General features: G+C 46.0%; 1 protein-coding gene across 13 annotated transcripts in view; it reads left to right on the top strand.

Annotated features, from left to right (window-relative positions):
- LOC147008084 (transformation/transcription domain-associated protein-like) overlaps positions 1 to 17,051 on the top strand; it is a 41,077-nt gene extending 24,026 nt beyond the window's left edge. For 11 of the 13 annotated variants that reach the window (XM_085865944.1, XM_085865942.1, XM_085865948.1 and 8 more), the window contains 14 exons: positions 979 to 1,098; positions 1,305 to 1,424; positions 1,848 to 2,003; positions 6,806 to 6,987; positions 7,114 to 7,444; positions 7,665 to 7,931; positions 8,155 to 8,361; positions 8,472 to 8,780; positions 10,156 to 10,263; positions 10,596 to 10,742; positions 10,824 to 11,037; positions 11,582 to 11,692; positions 11,817 to 12,060; positions 16,213 to 17,051. In XM_085865944.1, coding sequence (XP_085722070.1) covers positions 979 to 1,098; positions 1,305 to 1,424; positions 1,848 to 2,003; positions 6,806 to 6,987; positions 7,114 to 7,444; positions 7,665 to 7,931; positions 8,155 to 8,361; positions 8,472 to 8,780; positions 10,156 to 10,263; positions 10,596 to 10,742; positions 10,824 to 11,037; positions 11,582 to 11,692; positions 11,817 to 12,060; positions 16,213 to 16,264 — 2,568 coding nt within the window. In that variant the 3' untranslated portion in view covers positions 16,265 to 17,051. Of the gene's footprint in view, positions 1 to 978; positions 1,099 to 1,304; positions 1,425 to 1,847; positions 2,004 to 6,805; positions 6,988 to 7,113; positions 7,445 to 7,664; positions 7,932 to 8,154; positions 8,362 to 8,471; positions 8,781 to 10,155; positions 10,264 to 10,595; positions 10,743 to 10,800; positions 11,038 to 11,581; positions 11,693 to 11,816; positions 12,061 to 16,212 lie in introns of those variants that run through there. The other 2 variants (XM_085865950.1, XM_085865955.1) reach the window with 2 other exon arrangements.
- Positions 17,052 to 26,539: the final 9,488 nt, after the last annotated feature.

The raw sequence follows: 26,539 nt of genomic DNA on the forward strand, positions 1-26,539 counted from the left end.
GTATTTGAGAAGGTTGGCAGAGACGATGGAGAGCACCAGCTGTCGCTCAACAACCGAAACCGGAAGTGATTGCTGTCAAGCGTATCGTTTGAGATCACGTACACCTTTGCGGACTCACTAAACGGGAACGAAACACTTTCATTCATTCATTCAATTATTCATTCAACACCCTCCACACTCTTCCCCTTCACCCTCTCTCCCCTCTCCTTGTCCCAACCATTTGCTTCTCTCACTCCGCTCCCTCTCTCCGACCCCTATCCCTCTCTCTGACCCCTATCCCTCTCTCCGACCCCTATCCCACTCTCCGACCCCTATCCCTCTCTCCGACCCCTATCCCTCTCTCCGACCCCTATCCCTCTCTCCGACCCCTATCCCTCTCTCCGACCCCTATCCCTCTCTCTGACCCCTATCCCTCTCTCCGACCCCTATCCCTCTCTCCGACCCATATCCCTCTCTCCGACCCCCTATCCCTCTCTCCGACCCCTATCCCTCTCTCCGACCCCTATCCTTCTCTCCGACCCCTATCCCTCTCTCTGACCCCTATCCCTCTCTCCGACCCCTATCCCTCTCTCCAACCCCTATCCCTCTCTCCAACCCCTATCCCTCTCTCTGTCCCCTATCCCTCTCTCCCACCCCTATCCCTCTCTCCCACCCCTATCCCTCTCTCCGACCCCTATCCCTCTCTCTGACCCCTATCCCTCTCTCCGACCCCTATCCCTCTCTCCGACCCATATCCCTCTCTCCGACCCCTCTCCCAATCGACGGGTTGTATTTGCTGGTATCCAAATATAATTTGAAATAAAATATTTAAATGTATGTTCGTTTATTTATTTATTTGTACCTTTGTTTTTTTCTTTTTTCCATGTCTTTGCACTCTTGGACTCCAATGTATGTCGTTCATCGGATTTTTAAACAGCTCCTACAACTTGTACTTCTACTTCGAACCGGCTTCCCACCACACCTCCCCGCTGTCCCCAGGAGATGAAGATCTGTGCCTCCATCATCAACCTGTTGCACGTGATACCGGCTGCTCCCCAGAGCTTTGTCAAACCGTTGGTGGACATCGTGATGAAAATCGAAAGCGTTATGCTGATTGAGGTCAGACCATGTTTCAGGGGTTCCGTTGTGGTTGTAGGTATTAATATCAAAAGAGAATTTCTCCAGGGTTTTCAGGCCAAGTTTGTGCTTGTTTGATTGAACAAAGGTCCTCATTGTTGTTGTACCGCACAGCGTAGGACCTTTATTTCACCCCCGCCCCAATTATTTTCATCTATTTTGATATCATGATGCGTGACTTTCCACAGGCCGGAAGCCCCTTCCGAGATCCGTTGATCAAATTCCTGACTCGCTTCCCGACACAGACAATCCAGCTGTTCATGAAGGAGAGCACACTGAACGATCCACAGTGGAGCCGCATGTTTATGGTGCGATAAGTGTTCCTCGAACGTGCGTGGCAGTCACAAACGAAACGTTGCCCGAGGCTGACTCTGCTCTTCCCGTTTGTTTCAAAATTGGAGTGGAGTTCAGTTTATTTACAGGACGTGATTCCTTTTTATCGCCGGTCTAGTAAATGTGAAAACATTGGAAAAGGTCACAAGGAGCAAAATCACACACTGGGAGAAATTATCCTCAAACCCTACCTAATTAACACAGCACCGCCCCCTTCCCCTCACCCCCAATGTGGTGACACAAAACAACTTAAGCTGACAGTTTCCCTACTTAAATTACATCGAGATGCGTCCTGCTCATCCACGGATCATGTTACTCTATACAATATACTTTATCCAAAATTCCCTTAATCAGCAGCAATGCAGAAAATTCATGAATGCATTTTTTTTTTCCTGCAGAGTTTCCTGAAACATCCAGAAGCAGAGAACTTGTGCTACGTTCTGTCGATCTCGCCAAGGCGTTTCTTTCGCCTCCTGCCATCGGGTTTTGTGGCACTGACCTCGCCGACACAGATGCAACCACCCCGTCTTGACTTGCAGTTCAACACCATCAAGGTATGGAAGCACTTCAACACCAGCCTCACAATTGGTTGTAACAGTTTTGCCATTTTTTTGGCACACGGTGCGGAGAGAGGACGTGTGAATGGAGGAGGCGTGGGGGGAGGTGTGGGAAGGGAAGGGGGAACTTGGCCCATTGATGGCTGAATGTGAAACCTGGGTATCTTCTATCCATACAAATAAATGTCAGTGTGTGTGTGTGTGTGTGTGTGTGTGTGTGTGTGTGTGTGTGTGTGTGTGTGTGTGTGTGTGTGTGTGTGTGTGTGTGTGTGTGTGTGTGTGTGTGCGTGTGTCTTCCATAACTCCCAAACCATGAAACTTCTGGGCCCCAGACTTAGCATGCAAACAAAGAGAACTCCAAGCGAGTGCCTGAATGAAAATTGGGTGTTTTGAGTGAATTTAAACACTCCTTTTGAAGATAATTAATGGCTTACCTCCATGAAAGGGTTATCCTTGGCCAGCTCAAATAACACCTCGCAGGGGTCTGAGCCGCCACATTGATTCAGCCTACTCAACTATGCGTTGCCTTGGAAACACGATGCATTATATCGGATTTGAGAATCGCATGTTGTGGACTAAATAAGTTGTCGAAATCTGGGGTGAAATTTTTTTTAAAAAATTAACAAATTATCTCTGGTCTGGTGGCTTTTCTGATTTTAACAAACGGACCTCTGATAGCTTGTACATGTTGCTGCGTTTGAGCCTGGGGAGTAACTGCTGAAATCTATGTATCCGGGTTCTTTCCGACGACATCTTTGTTCTTTTCATTATTCTTTCCAATTTTTTTCACAATTCTCTTCATTCGTTCTAATCGTTGCTTTTTCTTCTCTTTCATCTCATTTACTCTCCGTTTCTCTCCCAGGAGAAGTGAATTATTGCAGTATTTTTTGTTTAAGGCTCACTTGGCTGTACCTGGATGGGTTTGAGGGTTACCCCTTGGTGTTAATTCAGCGGATGACGTAGATTGAACAAGCATGAACGGGTGCCTGGAATGTCCTATCCCTAAGAGAGGATGATCACCTGTCTCTGTTATCATCTGAGCTCAAGCGTTTGGACATCGGGATTGCAGCTCTCTCTGAGGTTCGGAGACCGGATTGCGGCGAGATAATGGTGGGTGGTTACACCTACTATTGGTCTGGTCACTCTGATGGTTACCGCGCCCAAGGAGTTTCTGTAGCTGTGTCCAAGAAGCTGACTCCAATGATAATTGAGGTAACACCGGTCAACGAGCGTATTATGAGACTAATGATTCGTCACTCCTTAGGTACCAGCTTGCTGGGATGACCGAGTCATTCGAGTATCCTGTGTCGGAGTGGCGACCAGTCCAGGATTGTGCCCCATAGCCAAGGAGACTGCTTCGGCAGCACCGACGCTCTGGACAGAGTATGGTCCCGATGGATGGATGGATGGACTCCTTCGGTGTCATTTCCCTGGTCTCTGTCTATGCTCCGACTGAGGCGAGTGACCTCACCGTGAAGGACGCATTCTACGCCACGCTCGAGTCTGTGGTTGATCAGTGCCCCAGACGAGATACACTTCTAGTCTTGGAGGATTTCAATGCATCGACTGGAACTGATAGAGATGGTTATGAGGTGTGTGTTGGTCCCCATGAGTCTGTAACTGTGAACGTGAATAGCACCAAGTTCCTTGACTTTGCAAGAAGTGATGGACTTAGGGTGACTGGTTCATGGTTTCAGCGCCCACAAGCTCATCGCTGGACTTGGTATTCCAACGCTGGCGGTGTGGCAAAGGAGATTGACCATGTGCTCGTCGATGGTCGCTGGAGGATGATCCAGAACTGCAGGGTCTACCGGAGTGCTCAGCTCCTCAATACCGACCAGAGGCTTGTTGTAGCAACTCTGAAGTTGCGGCTTAAATCCGAGAGAATGGTACCATCCCAGCCTCGGCTGGATGTTGGCAAGCTCAAGGATGAGAGGGTAGCTGAGGAGTTTGCGAACAAGCTGAGTGGAGATTTGGGGGGTCTGGGTGCTTTGGGGAATCCTTAAGAGTTGTGGAGCGCCTTCAAGACCACCGTCCTTGATGTTGCCGGTGGATGTCTTTGAACCTACCGTGGGGCGAAGAAGAATTTTGTCTCTCAAGGGACACTGGATACCATTGACCAGAGTCGCAGGGCCAGGCTGAATGGCAGAGCTGAACTGTTCAGGGAGCTGAAACTGTACGTGCACTGAGGGTGGACAAGGAGGCCTATGTGCGAGGAATCTGTGAGGGGGTAGAGCATCACCTGTGGACAGGTGATTCTCGTCCCGCTTACAGGGGAATTCACGCATTACGTTCATCCAAGCCCATCCCTCGGAGCACTGCAGTTCGAGCAGAGAGTGGTAGGCTCTTGACAGAGGAGTCCGAAGTGAAGGCCCGCTGGGCCGGTTACTTTGAGCGGTTGTTCCAGGCTGATCCACCAGCTGTCGAGTTGGATGTCAGGGGTGTTACTATCCCTGTTGCTGAACCTCCAATCCACTGTGATCCACCTTCGTTTGTGGAAGCAGGCTGCGGTGAACCGGTTGAAATGGGGTAAAACTCCTGGGATTTGTGGTATCCATGCTCAACTTTTTTTTTGTATGCCTTGTCGAGGCTCGTATGAGAGCTAACACACAACGCACAGCAAGGTGGGCTTGAGACAATACAAGAGGGTCGGGAGTGGGAAGGACAAAACAGTGGGGAACAGAGACATTAGGAGATCTGTGGAAGGGAGAGGGATGTGGCGGGGAACACGGGGAATACAAGATGGACATTACAGGGACTTTCAGGAAGGAAAGCAGGGAATTTGAAAGAGGTGGGCTTGGGTTGATTAATGGGGGTGGAAAAGATCGAGGATTTGGATGGGGGATGATAAGAGGTGGTGGTGAACGGCTGTTTTGAACACATGGAGGGAAGAGTGGGGTTTTTTCCAAAGGTTGGAAAAAAGAGGAATGAAAGAGTGAAGGTGAGCAGTGATTCGTGATTTTGGTAGTTTTACCAGAAGGGGGTTGTTGGAGGACCTGGAGCGTGCTGTGGAAATATGGTGGGGACAAATCGCAGACAGAGCAGGGGGGACGAGACCGGAGAGGAGACGGAAGAAGACAGAAAGACCACCGACCTGCCTGCGGTGAGAGAGTGAGAGACCCAAAGACTGAGCCTCATTGCGGGAGATGCCAATGATCCGAAATGCCTTGGTTTCCACAGCGCGAAGCCGAGAAAGGTGGGAGGCAGGAGCACCAGCCCAGAGGGGAGAGCAGTACTCCATCAGGCTGTGGACAAAAACTTTGTAAGTGGTCAGGAGCTCAGGTGGGCCGAGGAAGGACTTTGCACGACGGAGGATTCCCAGTCGGCGACTGGCTTTGGAGGAAAGGTTTGAAATGTGGCTTTCCTAGGAAAGATCATGGCAGATCGTGACACCCAAAAGCTTGAAAGAAAGGACTTCTTCCAGAGGATTGTTTGGAGAGTGGATGTGGGGGTTTTCTAAACGGTCCTTTCGGAGAGACATCGTGAGAGTGTGAGATTTGTTCGGATTGAAAGACATGTTCCACGTGTTGGACCAGTTTGTGATTTTACCCAGATCTGCAGAGCGTGAAGAAGATGATGCTTTCCGGTCTGAGGGATGACAGATGGTACGGCAGAGGGTGGAGTCATCAGCAAAGAGATAAAGAAGATTTTCTGCAGAGTCGGAGAGATCATTGATGAAAACCAGAAAAAGAACAGGGCTTAGAACACAGCCTTGAGGAACTCCAGCCTGCACAGGAAGAGGGGATGAAAGAACTCCATTTAGGGCCACACGTTGACTGCGACAGGAGAGGAAGTCTGCGAGCCATGAGTGGAGATGGCCTTGGATACCATAGGAAGAGAGTTTGGTGAGTAGGGCAGGGTGCCAGACTGTGTCAAAAACACACGATATGTCCAGGGATATGGCTCTGATTTCATGTCCGGCATTGAGGACCTCCATCCATTGTTGGGAGAGCAGAAGCAGCATATCTAGGGTAGAGTGACTCAGTCTGAAACCAAATTGATGATCTGAAATTAAGTTGTTGGAGAAGAGGAAGGATTTAATGTCCGAAGCGATGATGCATTCCATAAACCTTGCTGATGGTTGGGAGAAGGCTGATTGGTCTGCGGTTGCAGGGATCTGTTTTTTCGCCTTTTTTTATGCAGGGCAGTGATGTTTGCTGATTTCCAAGCAGATGGAAGATGACTTCCCTTCCCCTCATTCTGCCTTCCCTCCTCCCAAACCCCACCCCTCTCCACCCCTCATACACATCTCCGGGCGGTCTCCGCGTGCTATATTGACCTGCTGTTTTAAAGTTTCTCATTTCATTCGATCCTGTACTACCCCTCCATCCTTTCTCCACAAGTCCCACAACCAAACGCAAGTCGAGACCCCCCCCCCACTTTACCCCTCCAGTCCCCTTCCCAAACGCAATTGCAGAACCCCTTCCCTCTTTTTTACCTCCTCCCAAACCACCTACCCACTTCCCTCTCCTTTCTCCTTTGGAATGTATGGTGACATTTGGTGAGGCATTGCTCTCCCCACCCCACCTCCTTTTCTCGCTCTTCCCCATCTTCATTGCTCCCCCTTCCTCACCCGCCCTGAGCTTTCCCAACCCTCTTTGCTCTCCCCTCCTCACTCCCCCAACACTCCTGCTCCCCCCTCCCTCCTTTCTCTCCCTCCCCTCTCTCCGTCCCTCTTTCTCCCCTTGATATTCCCATCAGCGAAGCGACGGCCTGTATTTGCTTGTCATCAATAAAGTTTGGTCAGATCAGGTGACCTTTATTTATCCATTTATTTATTAATCTATTTTTCTCCACAGGTAATCACTATCATCGTGAAGTACAACGAAAAATGGCTGCCGGGACAGCCTGCGTTGGCAAGCTACCTGCGTCGAGTCTGGATCAGTGATGCCTTCCAGGAGGAGCATCGCAAAGAGCACATTGTCGCGCCACATTGGAAGGAGCCCAAGATGCTCGCTTTCTGCCTGCTCAACTACTGCAAGTACGTGAAAATGGTCTCTTCTGGGTTTGGTCACAACTGAACCACCTGTAGAACTTCCATTCTCCATCTTCCAGCGAAATCTCCATGTCAGTGTGAAACTTCTCACCGCCGTTACTTTCTTCTCAGACACCACTTCGGTCAGACCGAGCTGCTCTTCCACCTGCTCAGAGGCCTCACGACTCCATTCCTTTGCCACTTGTCCTTCCTCAAGGATTACCTTGAGGAAGAGCTTCCGAGGCTCTACTCGGCGCAGCTCAAGCGCATGCTCTTCTTCAAGTTTGTGGACATCTTTCATGACTCATCCTTTTCCGAGGAGCTGAAGGCCAAAGCGCTCCAGCACGTTTTGATACCCGCCTTCCAGCACAGCTTGGAGCGTGGACAGGTGGAGGCGTTGCTCGGCCCGGCTAATCCCGAGGGGGGCAGTCTAAAGAGCATCAGCAGCATCTTTATCGACAAGGTGAACCCTCCCTCGAACACACACACACACACACACACACACACACACACGAGTTTATTATGTTCTGCGCAGATTATTTTATGACCGGTTCTTCCAAGAATTCTGGCTAACTATTGGCCTCTAGTTTTGGATGCCTCTCTCTAATCTGCGTTGCATTCCAAGCCAAACTCAACAATCGACCATCTCTCATTTACCGTCCCCACCATACCCTCCTGCGCAGGTGCTGGAGCCAGAGAGACGAAGGGACATGCTGGATGTCCTGCGTATCGCGTTGCTGCAGTTCTCGGCACTGCTCATCCAACACGCCTCTCACCACATCTACCACAACGACACGAGCCACAAAACCAAGCTTCAACGACTCATGAGCTTCGCCTGGCCCTCGTGGCTGTCCAAGGCCGATGTGGACCCCGTGTGCCAATATCACGGACACCTCGTTCTCGCCCATTGCATCGCAAAGTTCGCCATTCGGAGGCTGATCGTGACGAATGTGCGTAATGGTCACGCGTTCACCTTTTTTTTTGTCTTTCCCCAAACTCTGTTGATGTCCAAGTTTTTTGTTTTTTTTGCCCCCCAAATGTTGATCCTCCATAAGGAAGAAAATTCAGAATGTCTGTTGGTCCCGACAGTGCGGCTGGTAAATAACTTGTGTTGTCATTGGTTGATCCCACAGGCGAAGTAACGAGGACCATCCTGTTTTTTTTTTTGTGCAGGTCTTCCTCACCCTGCTGAAGGCCCATGTTCTTGAGGCACGTCCTGTGGTGCGCCAGGCCCTTGCCATCCTGACTCCCGTCGTACCCATGCGAATTGAAGATGGACACCAGTTTCTGGCGGACTGGACAATAAAGTTCATGGTGGAAAACAGAGACAGGATGCCACAGCTCATGCACGTCATCCATATCCTGGTGCAGCACCACAGGGTGCGGACCTGCATGTTGCGTCGATATGAAATTGTCTTTGAACTGTACTGTACATGCATCTTCGTTTGAGCTTGCCGATGGCTTTCCTTCTGCCACCTTCATTTATCCAGGTGTACTACCCTGTTCGTCACACCTTGGTGCAGCACATGGTGGCTGCAATGCACACGCTGGGATTAACCCCCAGTGCCCCCCTGGAGCAAAGCAAGCTGGCCATAGACCTGGCTGAAGTCATCGTGGCGTGGGAGGTGCAGCGGGGACGAAAGGTCCAGGCTGATGTTGTTCCTGAAGAAGGGAGAGGCTCATGTATTGGTTGTGATGTTGGCAGGGCTAGTGCTGGAGATCAAAACTCAGCAGATGGAGCTGAAGCTGTGATGCCGGGGACGAGCCAAAGTTCAAGTGCGACTGGTGGTGTGGAACAGGTTTGTGAAGCCGTTCCGTGCTGTGACTGGTGTGGTGAGTTGGGCTGATGCATTTGGGTCCGTTAGTTTGTCTCTGTCTGTTTGTCTGCACAGAACTTTCATGTTTTAATGATAATTATGACGTCATAGGTCACGGAGTGTGGCAGCCATGTTGGAAAAACTTTGAGTCGCTGTTTCTCTGAAACCGCATCAAGGATAACAATTGAAACCTGGCACACACGAAAGTCCTCCTCTTGGGGAACAAGTGCGATTTTTTTTGATGACATCATAGGTGCCTTCGTTATGACGTCATAATTACATATAATGTAGAACGCCACATCTGATCAGTTTGAAAATTTTTCAGGGTCATCTAGGGATAAAATGGAAGACGGGGAAAAAAAATTGATGATGTCATTGGTCATGTGATTCGGCAGCAATATTGTTTTTTGTTTTTTTAACCTTCAAAAATCTTCTCTGAAGTGGCTGAACAGATCGAGGCAAAACTTTACACATATGACCGCCTATCCATGAGGAACAAGAGTCACACGTATGACGTCATAGGTCACATGGTTTGGCAGCCATATTAGCCACTGCTTAATCAATCGACGCGAAACTTCACAATTATGATGTCGTTGTGATGAGGAATACATGTTTTAAATTTCAACTTGATCAGAGACGTGGTCTGGCAGCCAGATTTATTTAATTTTTTTTGATCTGGGTTCTTTTTGATTTTTTTTTTTTTTGGAATAAGCCTCACTTGGCTGCGCCTGGATGGGTTTGCGGGTAGAAGAGAAGCAGCTGAAATGTGAATCCCATCCAGGTTCCTCCTGATGACTTCATCTTCACTTTTTGCTTGTTCGGGTTCCTTCCAATTACTCCAATGCAGGACTCGTACCTATTTGGTCTTCCAATTGATTTTGAATTGAATTAATTTTAATCCCATTCTAAATTCAATTGAATAATTATAAAAATTATAAAGTGGAAGTTCTAATTATGTCTCATTCATTACGTCACACAGCAGTACACAAACGCTACTCGAAATGAACTTCACAAACACCACACAGCGAGCGCAGGTGAGGGTCTGCAATCTCTGATTGCTCTTTTTCTTGTTTAATGATAAAATTACCAGCTTCTTTGAAGTGCCGAAGGATACAGGATGAAAGGTTACCACGTATGGAGTAGTGAGGAACATACAGACATGGGGTTGAATGAGCGTGGCAGTGAAAGTAGACATTGGATGAACCCAACAGGACGTCGGTTGAGGGATTCAAACCGCCATGGGAAGCAAGAAGAATCTGAGGTTGATGTGATGATTAATTTGATTGATGTGGACCTGCTCGTGGTTTCTGACTCCTTAATTGTGATCTCTCCGCACCGTGCACTTCGTTTTGCTCAGGCTGTGGTCCGTGACCCGGCTGGGCCCCACAAGCAGCAGTCCAGCAAGCCAATCGACAAACAATATACAGACACGGTGATCAACTTCTTGATACGTATTGCTTGCCAGGTACCACAATGCTTATCTCGAATTCAGCATCGCACCATTTTCATGATGTTTTATCACAACAACCCACTTTCTGATGATCTGATATGATTATGTTAACTCGTGGGGCCACTAAAGAGGGTATAGACTGGGGAGGAGATACCATAGTTTTGTCATTCTGCCCAACTCATGCAGACTAATCTATTAGATTGTTAACAAAAGAATATGGAGGAAAGTGTTGTGTTCCCTTTGAAGATCACCGAGATGTTTAAATGGAGGATGAGAATTTAGCTCTCAACTTAATTTCCCAAGATGCAGTTTTTTTGGTTCAAAAGACCTTGCTATGTGTGCTGCAGGTGAAACACCAGAATCCTGTGTTGGGTTCTACGGGGGAAATGTTGTCTCATCGCTCCATGACACTCCTCAAAATCGCTCTGAAGTCCAGCATGTGGCACGGTGCCGTGCTCAAGCTTCAGTGGTTGGAAGAACTGCTCATGACTGTCGTGAGTTCTTTGATCTGACGGTTCATCTCGCATTCTTTAACGTGGTTCTTGTGCACAGGTGTGTCATGAATATTTCTCCAGGAACAAGGTGCGCAGGCTGACCTGGCCGACGTGTGTACGGGCCTTGAGGTGTTGTCCTTTCTGCTGACGGTGTTACCTTCATGCGCAGTTCTTGCCAGCTTGAATCCACTACAACAGGTTCTCATCGCATGCATGAGCTCCCATGACACCAAGGTGCTCCGTGCGGTCCAGGGCCTCTTGTCGCGCCTCATGAGCTCTTTCCCCACTGAACCGGGTGAGTGTCAGTTATTTTGTTTCTTTCGATAAATTTGACCTTCCCTTTGTACTCAATTTTACCTTTGTTCTTCAGCCTTTTTTTGTCCCCCGCCCCTCCGACAAGGCTGGAGATGGGCGACATTAAAATGAGCTCCGTCTGACCGACCGATCATCCGTCCATGTGCTTTTTTCTCTCCGCGTTAGTTCTAAAACTGTTGAATATTTCACTTTCATATTGCAGATATCGACTCCTCATGACAGTTTCTCAACCTGATTAGATCACGGCGCTGATTGGCTGAATTATTACCATGCTGTTAGCATCTCGGCAACTTGGTTACCATCTCGGCAACTTGGCTTACACACGTGAACATTTTGCTTTCATATTGCAGATATCTATTCCTTATACCACCCAAAAGGTGGGGTACCTGGAGTATCAGTTCCTTGTTAGTCAACACACCGTTCTCCCCAAGGTTGTCTGCATCCGCCCTTTCCCCTCCCTCCATTTTATTTTGTTGACACCTTCCTGTGCAAATCTCATTGCTACCTTACCCCCCTTTCCTTAGCATCTCAGTATGTAGAGCTGGAGAACCTGGATGGAGCCGTTGGCAAACATTTTTCTGAAGGTCTCACCAACGATGAAAAGTGTGCAAGCAGCAGTCCCACACAGCTTTTTGGTGGGTTGACCACACACAAGGTAGCCAAACTGCATTCAGGCCTCTCCCCTTCTTTCACATTATCATCCCTCCAATCCTCACCTCGGTGCCCTTCTTCACTGACAATGGGTCATATCTTCCACAGAACTGTCCAAGGTGTTTACCATATCTCAAATAGTTACAGCACTTAACATGGTCGTTTCACTTTCCTTCACTCAAACTGCTTCTGTATTGGAAATGTGTGAGAGTGTAACCCGGTGTCGGTCGGCGGGAACTCAAATTCCACCAGCTCGTGTCAACCGCAACACGTCGACATGTGGCCAAAGATCGAGGCTTCGGATTACACGGTGGTTCTTTAATCTCACGGTTCCTACAGAAATCACGACACAGTGAGTTGCCGATTTACGTCGTGCTCGTCCGATATTACGTTGTTCGAAATTTTTATGTACAGCACTGTTGTCCACATTGTGAATTTTTAAAATACAGTTGGGCACTGTCCGCCAGTGTGGAAGCATCTCATCACCCGTTAGCGGAGAACCCACAACATGCCAAGCAGACAGTAGATGCCGCGTCACTTTATCTCTCGGTCTCACGTGTTTCGCTCTGTGATGAAAGTATACTTCAGTGTGTACTTAAGAGTGCTAAAGTTTGTCTAATATGTACTTAGGCGAAGGTTAAGTTTCGTGATCGCTCGTTCTCCGTGAGATCGTCAGATAAAGAAACAATGAAATGGTTAATTACTTGTCCTGAAATGGCCTACATCTCCAGATTCTTCAATAAGAATGCTCCAGGCAGTTTATCCAACACTTACAGAGGTTTAAATCATTTTTCCCCTTCATTTAAATTACTCCAAGTGCGTCGGTAAAAACTGTGCCTTTTCCAGATACATTTGCATACATCCCAAACGTGCAGGAGGCAAAACATGAATACGCATGAAGAAAGACATGAATATGTATGAGGAAAAACATGCATGGAACATAATATGCTGTCGTGGGTCTGTGCGGTGAAGGTTAATCCCACCCCCGACCCAAATTGTGATGATGGGCGGTTAACACTGCCAGCTCGGATAGCCGAGTGGTTTTCCTTAGAATGTTGATTTTCCTTTTTCGGGAGAGGTGGGGCACAATGGCAGAGCGACGGAGGCACACATGGATGCACGGGGGGTGGGGGGGAGTTATGTACAAACCCCACAACAAGTACATGGACACAGCAACCTAAAATAACTGCGGAATGAAATGAAAACATACAAATATTTACAAGGGACAATAATTCAAATATAATTAGAATCGTGAGATAAATTAAAGCTGAAGTCGAGGTGCCTCTTCACACAGACTTAAATACAGACAAGGGGAAACGAGATAAAAGAAAATCCTTTCTTCATTCTGGCACTTCGCTTGGTCCACGGGTGGTCTTTGTGGAACTTGGAATCGAGGAGCTTCGTCCTGCACGCACGTGTCAACGCACCCAAAAAATGGTGCCAAGCCGCTCCCTCGCAGCGGGAAAAACGTACGTCAGACAATTTGTGTGCGGTATTCAACACCAAGGCTCACAGACCCCGTGCAGCTTCTTCGTGCGTCGATCTGCTTTTTAGAATAGCGCCATCCCTTTCAATGACATACACGAGGTGTTTGGCCCCGTCTCATCTTGCTCAGTATGCGAGTCAATTCGCCTCAGCATGAATACGAGAATCGTGCCGTCTTCTTCATGCGTCGAAGGAAAGCCAGCCGCAAAGCCCTGTTCTTGCGGGCCATCTCCGAGCTACGGTCTCTCTCGACCACGTGCGTCCCTCACTCCACACTCGTCCAACAAAGCCATCCACCTCTTTGCTTCTCCATCTCTCCTGCCGTCACCCCGAACAACCATCCACCTCTTTGGCGTGGCTTTCTCGCACCATACCCGAGAAGGCGGAGCCTCTCTGTCTGTTCGGCACACCTGGCTCCCTTGTTGTTATCCTTGTGGTTATTTTCAAAACGCACTTCTTTCATGGTTTGTAGTGCAAAAACATGGGGAAAAATTACAGGGGGGCAATTACATACTGGGGGGAACTTATTCTTAATCCTTATCTAATTGACACCACAACACCCCTTGGGTGGTGACACGTAACACTTAAGCTCACAGTTTCCCAACTTAATGACATCGAGATGTCTCCTACACGTCCACGGACCAAACAACTCCATTCAATCCCAACTTTCCTCTGAAATTCCTCAATCTAACCCCACAACCGCAACAAAACATTTTACGTTCAAACATAGTGACATCACAATCCTCTACCTTTTAAAATTAAGAAGAGCAGGAAGCTACAAAAACTGCCCTTTCCAACCCCTTGTGTGAGACCATCACCTGCTGCACTAATTTAATTTATCGATTCTTGTTTCCTCAATCTGCCTGCGTTAATGTCGCCGACGGGCCCCCCAACCCTCCACCCCCTTTCTGTCGAAGGCAGTGATGACGAGTCTGGCATTCACTTCACCTCTCACAAACGGCATGCTCGAATGGTGGCCCAAATTCCAAAACACGTTGGCAGGACTTAGTTGTGGCTCTTAACTTGATGTCTGACGTTCTTGGATGCATTCCTGAAACACCTTAGCCATAGGTACCCAAGAGTCATGTGACCAACGGCAACGGACTGACCACACCGTCAGCTGTGCACGAGAGTAAGTGCACTCCAGATGACCACTTTCGTTGGAAAGAGAAGCGAGTGATGAGAATAGACCTGTGGAACAGAGTGGTGAGATTGGACCTGTGAAACAGAGTGGTGAAATTAAACCTGTGGAATAGAGTGGTGAGATTGGTCCTGTGGAACAGAGTGGTGAGATTGGATCTGTGGAATAGAGTGGTGAGATTAGATCTGTGGAACAGAGTGGTGAGATTGGACCTGTGGAACAGAGTGGTGAGATTGGACCTGTGGAACAGAGTGGTGAAATTAAACCTGTGGAATAGAGTGGTGAGATTGGTCCTGTGGAACAGAGTGGTGAGATTGGACCTGTGGAACAGAGTGGTGAGATTTGATCTGTGGAACAGTGGTGAAATTAGATCTGTGGAACAGAGTGGTGAAATTTGATCTGTGGAACAGAGTGGTGAAATTTTACCTGTGGAATAGAGTGGTGAAATTAGACCTGTGGAATAGAGTGGTGAGATTAGATCTGTGGAACAGAGTGGTGAAATTAGACCTGTGGAATAGAGTGGTGAGATTAGATCTGTGGAACAGACTGGTGAGATTGGACCAGTGAAACCGAGTGGTGAGATTGGTCCTGTGGAACAGAGTGGTGAAATTAGACCTGTGGAACAGAGTGGTGAGATTGGACCTGTGGAACAGAGTGGTGAAATTAGATCTGTGGATCAGAGTGGTGAAATTAGACCTGTGGAACAGAGTGGTGAAATTAGATCTGTGGAACAGAGTGGTGAAATTAGACCTGTGGAACAGATTGGTGAGATTGGACCTGTGAAACAGAGTGGTGAGATTGGTCCTGTGGAATAGAGTGTTGAAATTTGACCTGTGGAATAGAGTGGTGAGATTAGATCTGTGGAACAGACTGGTGAGATTGGACCTGTGGAACAGAGTGGTGAAATTAGATCTGTGGATCAGAGTGGTGAAATTAGATGTGTGGAACAGAGTGGTGAAATTAGATCTGTGGAACAGAGTGGTGAAATTAGACCTGTGGAACAGATTGGTGAGATTGGACCTGTGAAACAGAGTGGTGAGATTGGTCCTGTGGAACAGAGTGGTGAAATTAGACTTGTGGAATAGAGTGGTGAGATTAGATCTGTGGAACAGACTGGTGAGATTGGACCTGTCAAACCGAGTGGTGAGATTGGTCCTGTGGAACAGAGTGGTGAAATTGGACCTGTTGAACAGAGTGGTGAGATTGGACCTGTGGAACAGAGTGGTGAAATTAGACCTGTGGAATAGAGTGGTGAGATTAGATCTGTGGAACAGACTGGTGAGATTGGACCTGTGAAACCGAGTGGTGAGATTGGTCCTGTGGAACAGAGTGGTGAAATTAGACCTGTGGAATAGAGTGGTGAAATTTGACCTGTGGAACAGAGTGGTGACATTTGACCTGTGGAATAGAGTGGTGAAATTTGACCTGTGGAACAGAGTGGTGAAATTTGACCTGTGGGATCGAGTGGTGAGATTAGATCTGTGGAATAGAGTGGTGAGATTAGACCTGTGGAACAGAGTGGTGAGATTAGACCTGTGGAACAGAGTGGTGAGATTAGACCTGTGTAACAGAGTGGTGAGATTAGACCTGTGTAACAGAGTGGTGAGGACAACTCATGGGTGAGATCGCCTCCTCACTGTCCCTATCTACCGATGATCTCGACCTTTTGCATGATGAGGAAAACCCAGCTGACCTTTGTACGACCTTCAATTATTAAATGCTGATATATCTTTCTCAATGAAAAGTTCCACTTATTTTCCTTTGTCTCTGATTTTGGTGTTCTCTGTTATTATTGGAGGAGATGAGCAGTGAACTGTTTGATTTTTCTCACTCCAAAAGCCTTCCGAATTATTTATTTATTTTTTTGTGTTTTGCAAGATGGCCGTTCGTGGACGAGCGAGGTGACGGAGGTAAAAAGGCAACGCATTGACATTGGAGCAGGTGGGACCACGGTTGGGCACAACAGGCATTGTGCGGCCATTTTAACTCCGCTTTGCCCTCCTGATTGAACTCCTTCAATCCCGGCTTCCTGCACATCTCCTCTCCTTTGTTCATCTTTTCTCCCATTGATGGAACCGCCTTCCTGATGCGGTTGAATTCCACCATCGTCTCCAGGGTTTCAAGCAGGCGGTTCACTCCCATCTCACGCCATCCATCATCCCGACTCACAAGCCGAACCCAACTCTCTCACTTGCAGTTGCCGTGTTCCCTCCACTCATCTCTCTTCTCTTTTCCTGTTGTCATCTCTTCCATGAGCCTGGAACTTGCAAAGAAAAGTCCGGACATCAATACTCCAATGGACATGCAAGAAAAGAGGAGAGAGAGAGGAGGTGAGGAAGCACAGTCACTCGGGCATGGAAGAGGGTCGGATTGAGAGTGGGTTCCTCGCAGTGTTTGTAAGATTATCCCACTTGTTCTAAGACTGGTCATCAAACTTTAAAACGAGCAACGTCTGGATCCCCAGCCCAAAGGAAGCCCCCAAGCACGGAACAGGTGGAGGTGGGTGCAAATTGTATGAAATGGACTCTGTTCATGGGAATATTGAAAATGAATGAACCTTCAGGTGCTCAGCGTTTCACTCTATCATTGTGATGTCGTCAATAAGGAAAGATCGTTCGGCTCGTGGAAGAGTGAAGACCCGTCCCTGGTTGTCAGACCTTGTACGGGTCGTCATGATGGACTGTGCTGTTGGAATTATTAAACTCGATTCTCTTGTTTGTTTGTTTCGATGAATATTTTCAGGAGTATCTTGAACGAGGAGAAAAGACGTAAAATGTTTTTTAGTTTTAGTAATTTGCTCTACGGAGCTTCAGGGCTCGCCATTATTTAATTACAATTAAAATGGTCGCCAGGCTACCAGTCGGCCATCTTTGATCTGATCACAAAATAAAGTGAAGGGCACGTGGACGTCATCACGTGCTGTGCTTGTGCCAAGTTTGAGCAAAATCGGACCGTGCATGTCTGAGAACTGGCTGGGGGACACATTGAAGTAACAAGATGGCCGCCAGTCGGCCATCTTGGACCACGTTCTCAGGTGTGGTCCATCATTCCCAGGTGTTCTCCATTGTTCTTAGCTATTGTATGTTGCTTGAAGGTTCATCACAAGATCGATTGTTCTTGGGGAAGGTTTCAGGAGAAATCACAACAATTGGTTGGTAGGGGGAGCGTTCTTTGTGGTGGATTGACCCGTTCTTATTTTTATTCACAATTTTCATTTGGAATCCATGTTAATCTTGGAGAATGTTGATTGGTAAAGGGTAGTGTTGATCTGTGTCAGTGAACAGGTAGAGAATGTTCATTGGTAAAGGGTAGTGTTGATCTGTGTCAGTGAACAGGTAGAGAATGTTGATTGGTAAAGGGTAGTGTTGATCTGTGTCCGTGAACAGGGAGAGAATGTTGATTGGTAAAGGGTAGTGTTGATCTGTGTCAGTGAACAGGTAGAGAATGTTGATTGGTAAAGGGCAGTCTTGATCTGTGTCAGTGAACAGGAAGAGAATGTTGATTGGTAAAGGGTAGTGTGGATCTGTGTCAGTGAACAGGAAGAGAATGTTGATTGGTAAAGGGTCGTGTTCATCTGTGTCAGTGAACAGGAAGAGAATGTTGATTGGTAAAGGGTAGTGTTGATCTGTGTCAGTGAACAGGTAGAGAATATTGATTGGTAAAGGGTAGTGTTGATCTGTGTCAGTGAACAGGTAGAGAATGTTGATTGGTAAAGGGTAGTGTTGATCTGTGTCAGTGAACAGGTAGAGAATGTTGATTGGTAAAGGGTAGTGTCGATCTGTGTCAGTGAACAGGTAGAGAATGTTGATTGGTAAAGGGTAGTGTTGATCTGTGTCAGTGAACAGGTAGAGAATGTTGATTGGTAAAGGGTAGTGTTGATCTGTGTCAGTGAACAGGTAGAGAATGTTGATTGGTAAAGGGTAGTGTTGATCTGTGTCAGTGAACAGGTAGAGAATGTTGATTGGTAAAGGGTCGTGTTCATCTGTGTCCGTGAGCAGGTAGAGAATGTTGATTGGTAAAGGGTAGTGTCGATCTGTGTCAGTGAACAGGTAGAGAATGTTGATTGGTAAAGGGTAGTGTCGATCTGTGTCAGTGAACAGGTAGAGAATGTTGATTGGTAAAGGGTAGTGTGGATCTGTGTCAGTGAACAGGTAGAGAATGTTCATTGGTAAAGGGTAGTGTTCATCTGTGTCCGTGAGCAGGTAGAGAATGTTGATTGGTAAAGGGTAGTGTGGATCTGTGTCAGTGAACAGGAAGAGAATGTTGATTGGTAAAGGGTAGTGTTCATCTGTGTCAGTGAACAGGTAGAGATTGTTGATTGGTAAAGGGTGGTGTTGATCTGTGTCAGTGAACAGGTAGAGAATGTTGATTGGTAAAGGGTCGTGTTCATCTGTGTCAGTGAACAGGTAGAGAATGTTGATTGGTAAAGGGTAGTGTCGATCTGTGTCAGTGAACAGGTAGAGAATGTTGATTGGTAAAGGGTAGTGTTGATCTGTGTCAGTGAACAGGTAGAGAATGTTGATTGGTAAAGGGTAGTGTTGATCTGTGTCAGTGAACAGGTAGAGAATGTTGATTGGTAAAGGGTCGTGTTCATCTGTGTCCGTGAACAGATCGAGAATGTTGATTGGTAAAGGGTAGTGTTGATCTGTGTCAGTGAACAGGTAGAGAATGTTGATTGGTAAAGGGTAGTGTTGATCTGTGTCCGTGAACAGGGAGAGAATGTTGATTGGTAAAGGGTAGTGTTGATCTGTGTCAGTGAACAGGTAGAGAATGTTGATTGGTAAAGGGTAGTGTTGATCTGTGTCCGTGAACAGGGAGTGAATGTTGATTGGTAAAGGGCAGTCTTGATCTGTGTCAGTGAACAGGTAGAGAATGTTGATTGGTAAAGGGTAGTGTTGATCTGTGTCCGTGAACAGGGAGTGAATGTTGATTGGTAAAGGGTAGTGTTCATCTGTGTCAGTGAACAGGAAGAGAATGTTGATTGGTAAAGGGTAGTGTTGATCTGTGTCAGTGAACAGGTAGAGAATGTTGATTGGTAAAGGGTAGTGTTGATCTGTGTCAGTGAACAGGTAGAGAATATTGATTGGTAAAGGGTAGTGTTGATCTGTGTCAGTGAACAGGTAGAGAATATTGATTGGTAAAGGGTAGTGTTGATCTGTGTCAGTGAACAGGTAGAGAATGTTGATTAGTAAAGGGTAGTGTCGATCTGTGTCAGTGAACAGGTAGAGAATGTTGATTGGTAAAGGGTAGTGTTGATCTGTGTCAGTGAACAGGAAGAGAATGTTGATTGGTAAAGGGTAGTGTGGATCTGTGTCAGTGAACAGGAAGAGAATGTTGATTGGTAAAGGGTCGTGTTCATCTGTGTCCGTGAACAGGTAGAGAATATTGATTGGTAAAGGGTAGTGTTGATCTGTGTCAGTGAACAGGTAGAGAATGTTGATTGGTAAAGGGTAGTGTTGATCTGTGTCAGTGAACAGGAAGAGAATGTTGATTGGTAAAGGGCAGTCTTGATCTGTGTCAGTGAACAGGTAGAGAATGTTGATTGGTAAAGGGTAGTGTTGATCTGTGTCCGTGAACAGGGAGTGAATGTTGATTGGTAAAGGGTAGTGTTCATCTGTGTCAGTGAACAGGTAGAGAATGTTGATTGGTAAAGGGTAGTGTGGATCTGTGTCAGTGAACAGGTAGAGAATGTTGATTGGTAAAGGGTCGTGTCGATCTGTGTCAGTGAACAGGTAGAGAATGTTGATTGGTAAAGGGTAGTGTTGATCTGTGTCAGTGAACAGGTAGAGAATGTTGATTGGTAAAGGGTAGTGTTGATCTGTGTCCGTGAACAGGGAGAGAATGTTGATTGGTAAAGGGTAGTGTTGATCTGTGTCAGTGAACAGGTAGAGAATGTTGATTGGTAAAGGGTAGTGTTGATCTGTGTCCGTGAACAGGGAGTGAATGTTGATTGGTAAAGGGCAGTCTTGATCTGTGTCAGTGAACAGGTAGAGAATGTTGATTGGTAAAGGGTAGTGTTGATCTGTGTCCGTGAACAGGGAGTGAATGTTGATTGGTAAAGGGTAGTGTTCATCTGTGTCAGTGAACAGGAAGAGAATGTTGATTGGTAAAGGGTAGTGTTGATCTGTGTCAGTGAACAGGTAGAGAATATTGATTGGTAAAGGGTAGTGTTGATCTGTGTCAGTGAACAGGTAGAGAATATTGATTGGTAAAGGGTAGTGTTGATCTGTGTCAGTGAACAGGTAGAGAATGTTGATTAGTAAAGGGTAGTGTCGATCTGTGTCAGTGAACAGGTAGAGAATGTTGATTGGTAAAGGGTAGTGTTGATCTGTGTCAGTGAACAGGTAGAGAATGTTGATTGGTAAAGGGTAGTGTTGATCTGTGTCAGTGAACAGGTAGAGAATGTTGATTGGTAAAGGGTCGTGTTCATCTGTGTCCGTGAACAGATCGAGAATGTTGATTGGTAAAGGGTAGTGTTGATCTGTGTCAGTGAACAGGTAGAGAATGTTGATTGGTAAAGGGTAGTGTTGATCTGTGTCCGTGAACAGGGAGAGAATGTTGATTGGTAAAGGGTAGTGTTGATCTGTGTCAGTGAACAGGTAGAGAATGTTGATTGGTAAAGGGTAGTGTTGATCTGTGTCCGTGAACAGGGAGTGAATGTTGATTGGTAAAGGGCAGTCTTGATCTGTGTCAGTGAACAGGTAGAGAATGTTGATTGGTAAAGGGTAGTGTTGATCTGTGTCCGTGAACAGGGAGTGAATGTTGATTGGTAAAGGGTAGTGTTCATCTGTGTCAGTGAACAGGAAGAGAATGTTGATTGGTAAAGGGTAGTGTTGATCTGTGTCAGTGAACAGGTAGAGAATATTGATTGGTAAAGGGTAGTGTTGATCTGTGTCAGTGAACAGGTAGAGAATATTGATTGGTAAAGGGTAGTGTTGATCTGTGTCAGTGAACAGGTAGAGAATGTTGATTAGTAAAGGGTAGTGTCGATCTGTGTCAGTGAACAGGTAGAGAATGTTGATTGGTAAAGGGTAGTGTTGATCTGTGTCAGTGAACAGGTAGAGAATGTTGATTGGTAAAGGGTAGTGTTGATCTGTGTCAGTGAACAGGTAGAGAATGTTGATTGGTAAAGGGTCGTGTTCATCTGTGTCCGTGAACAGATCGAGAATGTTGATTGGTAAAGGGTAGTGTTGATCTGTGTCAGTGAACAGGTAGAGAATGTTGATTGGTAAAGGGTAGTGTTGATCTGTGTCAGTGAACAGGTAGAGAATGTTGATTGGTAAAGGGCAGTCTTGATCTGTGTCAGTGAACAGGTAGAGAATGTTGATTGGTAAAGGGTAGTGTTGATCTGTGTCCGTGAACAGGGAGTGAATGTTGATTGGTAAAGGGTAGTGTTCATCTGTGTCAGTGAACAGGAAGAGAATGTTGATTGGTAAAGGGTAGTGTTGATCTGTGTCAGTGAACAGGTAGAGAATATTGATTGGTAAAGGGTAGTGTTGATCTGTGTCAGTGAACAGGTAGAGAATATTGATTGGTAAAGGGTAGTGTTGATCTGTGTCAGTGAACAGGTAGAGAATGTTGATTAGTAAAGGGTAGTGTCGATCTGTGTCAGTGAACAGGTAGAGAATGTTGATTGGTAAAGGGTAGTGTTGATCTGTGTCAGTGAACAGGTAGAGAATGTTGATTGGTAAAGGGTAGTGTTGATCTGTGTCAGTGAACAGGTAGAGAATGTTGATTGGTAAAGGGTCGTGTTCATCTGTGTCCGTGAACAGATCGAGAATGTTGATTGGTAAAGGGTAGTGTTGATCTGTGTCAGTGAACAGGTAGAGAATGTTGATTGGTAAAGGGTAGTGTTGATCTGTGTCCGTGAACAGGGAGAGAATGTTGATTGGTAAAGGGTAGTGTTGATCTGTGTCAGTGAACAGGTAGAGAATGTTGATTGGTAAAGGGTAGTGTTGATCTGTGTCCGTGAACAGGGAGTGAATGTTGATTGGTAAAGGGCAGTCTTGATCTGTGTCAGTGAACAGGTAGAGAATGTTGATTGGTAAAGGGTAGTGTTGATCTGTGTCCGTGAACAGGGAGTGAATGTTGATTGGTAAAGGGTAGTGTTCATCTGTGTCAGTGAACAGGAAGAGAATGTTGATTGGTAAAGGGTAGTGTTGATCTGTGTCAGTGAACAGGTAGAGAATATTGATTGGTAAAGGGTAGTGTTGATCTGTGTCAGTGAACAGGTAGAGAATATTGATTGGTAAAGGGTAGTGTTGATCTGTGTCAGTGAACAGGTAGAGAATGTTGATTAGTAAAGGGTAGTGTCGATCTGTGTCAGTGAACAGGTAGAGAATGTTGATTGGTAAAGGGTAGTGTTGATCTGTGTCAGTGAACAGGTAGAGAATGTTGATTGGTAAAGGGTAGTGTTGATCTGTGTCAGTGAACAGGTAGAGAATGTTGATTGGTAAAGGGTCGTGTTCATCTGTGTCCGTGAACAGATCGAGAATGTTGATTGGTAAAGGGTAGTGTTGATCTGTGTCAGTGAACAGGTAGAGAATGTTGATTGGTAAAGGGTAGTGTTGATCTGTGTCAGTGAACAGGTAGAGAATGTTGATTGGTAAAGGGTAGTGTTGATCTGTGTCAGTGAACAGGTAGAGAATGTTGATTGGTAAAGGGTAGTGTGGATCTGTGTCAGTGAACAGGTAGAGAATGTTGATTGGTAAAGGGTCGTGTCGATCTGTGTCAGTGAACAGGAAGAGAATGTTGATTGGTAAAGGGTAGTGTTAATCTGTGTCAGTGAACAGGTAGAGAATGTTAATTGGTAAAGGGTAGTGTTGATCTGTGTCAGTGAACAGGTAGAGAATGTTGATTGGTAAAGGGTAGTGTTGATCTGTGTCAGTGAACAGGGAGAGAATGTTGATTGGTAAAGGGTCGTGTTGATCTGTGTCAGTGAACAGGGAGTGAATGTTGATTGGTAAAGGGTAGTGTTAATCTGTGTCAGTGAACAGGGAGAAAATGTTGTTTGGTAAAGGGTAGTGTTGATCTGTGTCAGTGAACAGGGAGAGAATGTTGTTTGGTAAAGGGTAGTGTTAATCTGTGTCAGTGAACAGGTAGAGAATGTTGATTGGTCAAGGGTAGTGTCGATTTGTGTCAGTGAACAGGTAGAGAATGTTGATTGGTAAAGGGTAGTGTGGATCTGTGTCAGTGAACAGGTAGAGAATGTTGATTTGTAAAGGGTAGTGTTGATCTGTGTCAGTGAACGGGAAGAGAATGTTGATTGGGAAAGGGTAGTGTTGATCTGTGTCAGTGAACAGGTAGAGAATGTTGATTGGTAAAGGGTAGTGTTGATCTGTGTCAGTGAACAGGTAGAGAATGTTGATTGGTCAAGGGTAGTGTCGATTTGTGTCAGTGAACAGGTAGAGAATGTTGATTGGTAAAGGGTAGTGTGGATCTGTGTCCGTGAACAGGTAGAGAATGTTGATTGGTAAAGGGTAGTGTTGATCTGTGTCCGTGAACAGGGAGAGAATGTTGATTGGTAAAGGGTAGTGTTGATCTGTGTCAGTGAACAGGTAGAGAATGTTGATTGGTCAAGGGTAGTGTCGATTTGTGTCAGTGAACAGGTAGAGAATGTTGATTGGTAAAGGGTAGTGTGGATCTGTGTCAGTGAACAGGTAGAGAATATTGATTGGTAAAGGGTAGTGTTGATCTGTGTCAGTGAACAGGTAGAGAATGTTGATTGGTCAAGGGTAGTGTCGATTTGTGTCAGTGAACAGGTAGAGAATGTTGATTGGTAAAGGGTAGTGTGGATCTGTGTCAGTGAACAGGTAGAGAATGTTGATTTGTAAAGGGTAGTGTTGATCTGTGTCAGTGAACGGGAAGAGAATGTTGATTGGGAAAGGGTAGTGTTGATCTGTGTCAGTGAACAGGTAGAGAATGTTGATTGGTAAAGGGTAGTGTTGATCTGTGTCAGTGAACAGGTAGAGAATGTTGATTGGTCAAGGGTAGTGTCGATTTGTGTCAGTGAACAGGTAGAGAATGTTGATTGGTAAAGGGTAGTGTGGATCTGTGTCCGTGAACAGGTAGAGAATGTTGATTGGTAAAGGGTAGTGTCGATCTGTGTCAGTGAACAGGAAGAGAATGTTCATTGGTAAAGGGTAGTGTTAATCTGTGTCAGTGAACAGGTAGAGAATGTTGATTGGTAAAGGGTAGTGTTAATCTGTGTCAGTGAACAGGTAGAGAATGTTGATTGGTAAAGGGTCGTGTTCATCTGTGTCCGTGAACAGGTCGAGAATGTTGATTTGTAAAGGGTAGTGTTGATCTGTGTCAGTGAACAGGTAGAGAATGTTGATTGGTAAAGGGTAGTGTGGATCTGTGTCAGTGAACAGGAAGAGAATGTTGATTGGTAAAGAGTAGTGTTGATCTGTGTCAGTGAACAGGTAGAGAATGTTGATTGGTCAAGGGTAGTGTTGATCTGTGTCAGTGAACAGGTAGAGAATGTTGATTGGTATAGGGTCGTGTTGATCTGTGTCAGTGAACAGGTAGAGAATGTTGATTGGTCAAGGGTAGTGTCGATTTGTGTCAGTGAACAGGTAGAGAATGTTGATTGGTAAAGGGTAGTGTGGATCTGTGTCAGTGAACAGGTAGAGAATGTTGATTTGTAAAGGGTAGTGTTGATCTGTGTCAGTGAACAGGTAGAGAATGTTGATTGGTAAAGGGTAGTGTCGATCTGTGTCAGTGAACAGGAAGAGAATGTTAATTGGTAAAGGGTAGTGTTAATCTGTGTCAGTGAACAGGTAGAGAATGTTGATTGGTAAAGGGTAGTGTGGATCTGTGTCAGTGAACAGGTAGAGAATGTTGATTTGTAAAGGGTCGTGTCGATCTGTGTCAGTGAACAGGAAGAGAATGTTCATTGGTAAAGGGTAGTGTTAATCTGTGTCAGTGAACAGGTAGAGAATGTTGATTGGTAAAGGGTAGTGTTGATCTGTGTCAGTGAACAGGGAGAGAATGTTGATTGGTAAAGGGTAGTGTTGATCTGTGTCAGTGAACAGGTAGAGAATGTTGATTGGTAAAGGGTAGTGTTGATCTGTGTCAGTGAACAGGTAGAGAATGTTGATTGGTAAAGGGTAGTGTTAATCTGTGTCAGTGAACAGGGAGAAAATGTTGTTTGGTAAAGGGTAGTGTTGATCTGTGTCAGTGAACAGGGAGAGAATGTTGTTTGGTAAAGGGTAGTGTTAATCTGTGTCAGTGAACAGGGAGAGAATGTTGATTGGTAAAGGGTAGTGTTAATCTGTGTCAGTGAACAGGTAGAGAATGTTGATTGGTAAAGGGTAGTGTTGATCTGTGTCAGTGAACAGGGAGAGAATGTTGATTGGTAAAGGGTAGTGTTGATCTGTGTCCGTGAACAGGTCGAGAATGTTGTTTGGTAAAGGGTAGTGTTGATCTGTGTCAGTGAACAGGGAGAGAATGTTGATTGGTAAAGGGTCGTGTTGATCTGTGTCAGTGAACAGGGAGTGAATGTTGATTGGTAAAGGGTAGTGTTAATCTGTGTCAGTGAACAGGGAGAAAATGTTGTTTGGTAAAGGGTAGTGTTGATCTGTGTCAGTGAACAGGGAGAGAATGTTGTTTGGTAAAGGGTAGTGTTAATCTGTGTCAGTGAACAGGGAGAGAATGTTGATTGGTAAAGGGTCGTGTTGATCTGTGTCAGTGAACGGGAAGAGAATGTTGATTGGGAAAGGGTAGTGTTGATCTGTGTCAGTGAACAGGTGGAGAATGTTGATTGGTTAAGGGTAGTGTGGATCTGTGTCAGTGAACAGGAAGAGAATGTTGATTGGTAAAGGGTAGTGTGGATCTGTGTCAGTGAACAGGAAGAAAATGTTGATTGGTAAAGGGTAGTGTGGATCTGTGTCAGTGAACAGGAAGAAAATGTTGATTGGTAAAGGGTAGTGTTGATCTGTGTCAGTGAATTGGAAGAGAATGTTGATTGGTAAAGGGTAGTGTTGATCTGTGTCAGTGAACGAGAAGAGAATGTTGATTGGTAAAGGGTAGTGTTGATCTGTGTCAGTGAACAGGAAGAAAATGTTGATTGGTAAAGGGTAGTGTGGATCTGTGTCAGTGAACAGGAAGAAAATGTTGATTGGTAAAGGGTAGTGTTGATCTGTGTCAGTGAATTGGAAGAGAATGTTGATTGGTAAAGGGTAGTGTTGATCTGTGTCAGTGA

Source organism: Eptatretus burgeri, chromosome 22 (assembly GCF_056783735.1).
Source record: "Eptatretus burgeri isolate ZD-2024b chromosome 22, Ebu_testis_v1, whole genome shotgun sequence".
NCBI lineage: Eukaryota > Metazoa > Chordata > Myxini > Myxiniformes > Myxinidae > Eptatretus > Eptatretus burgeri.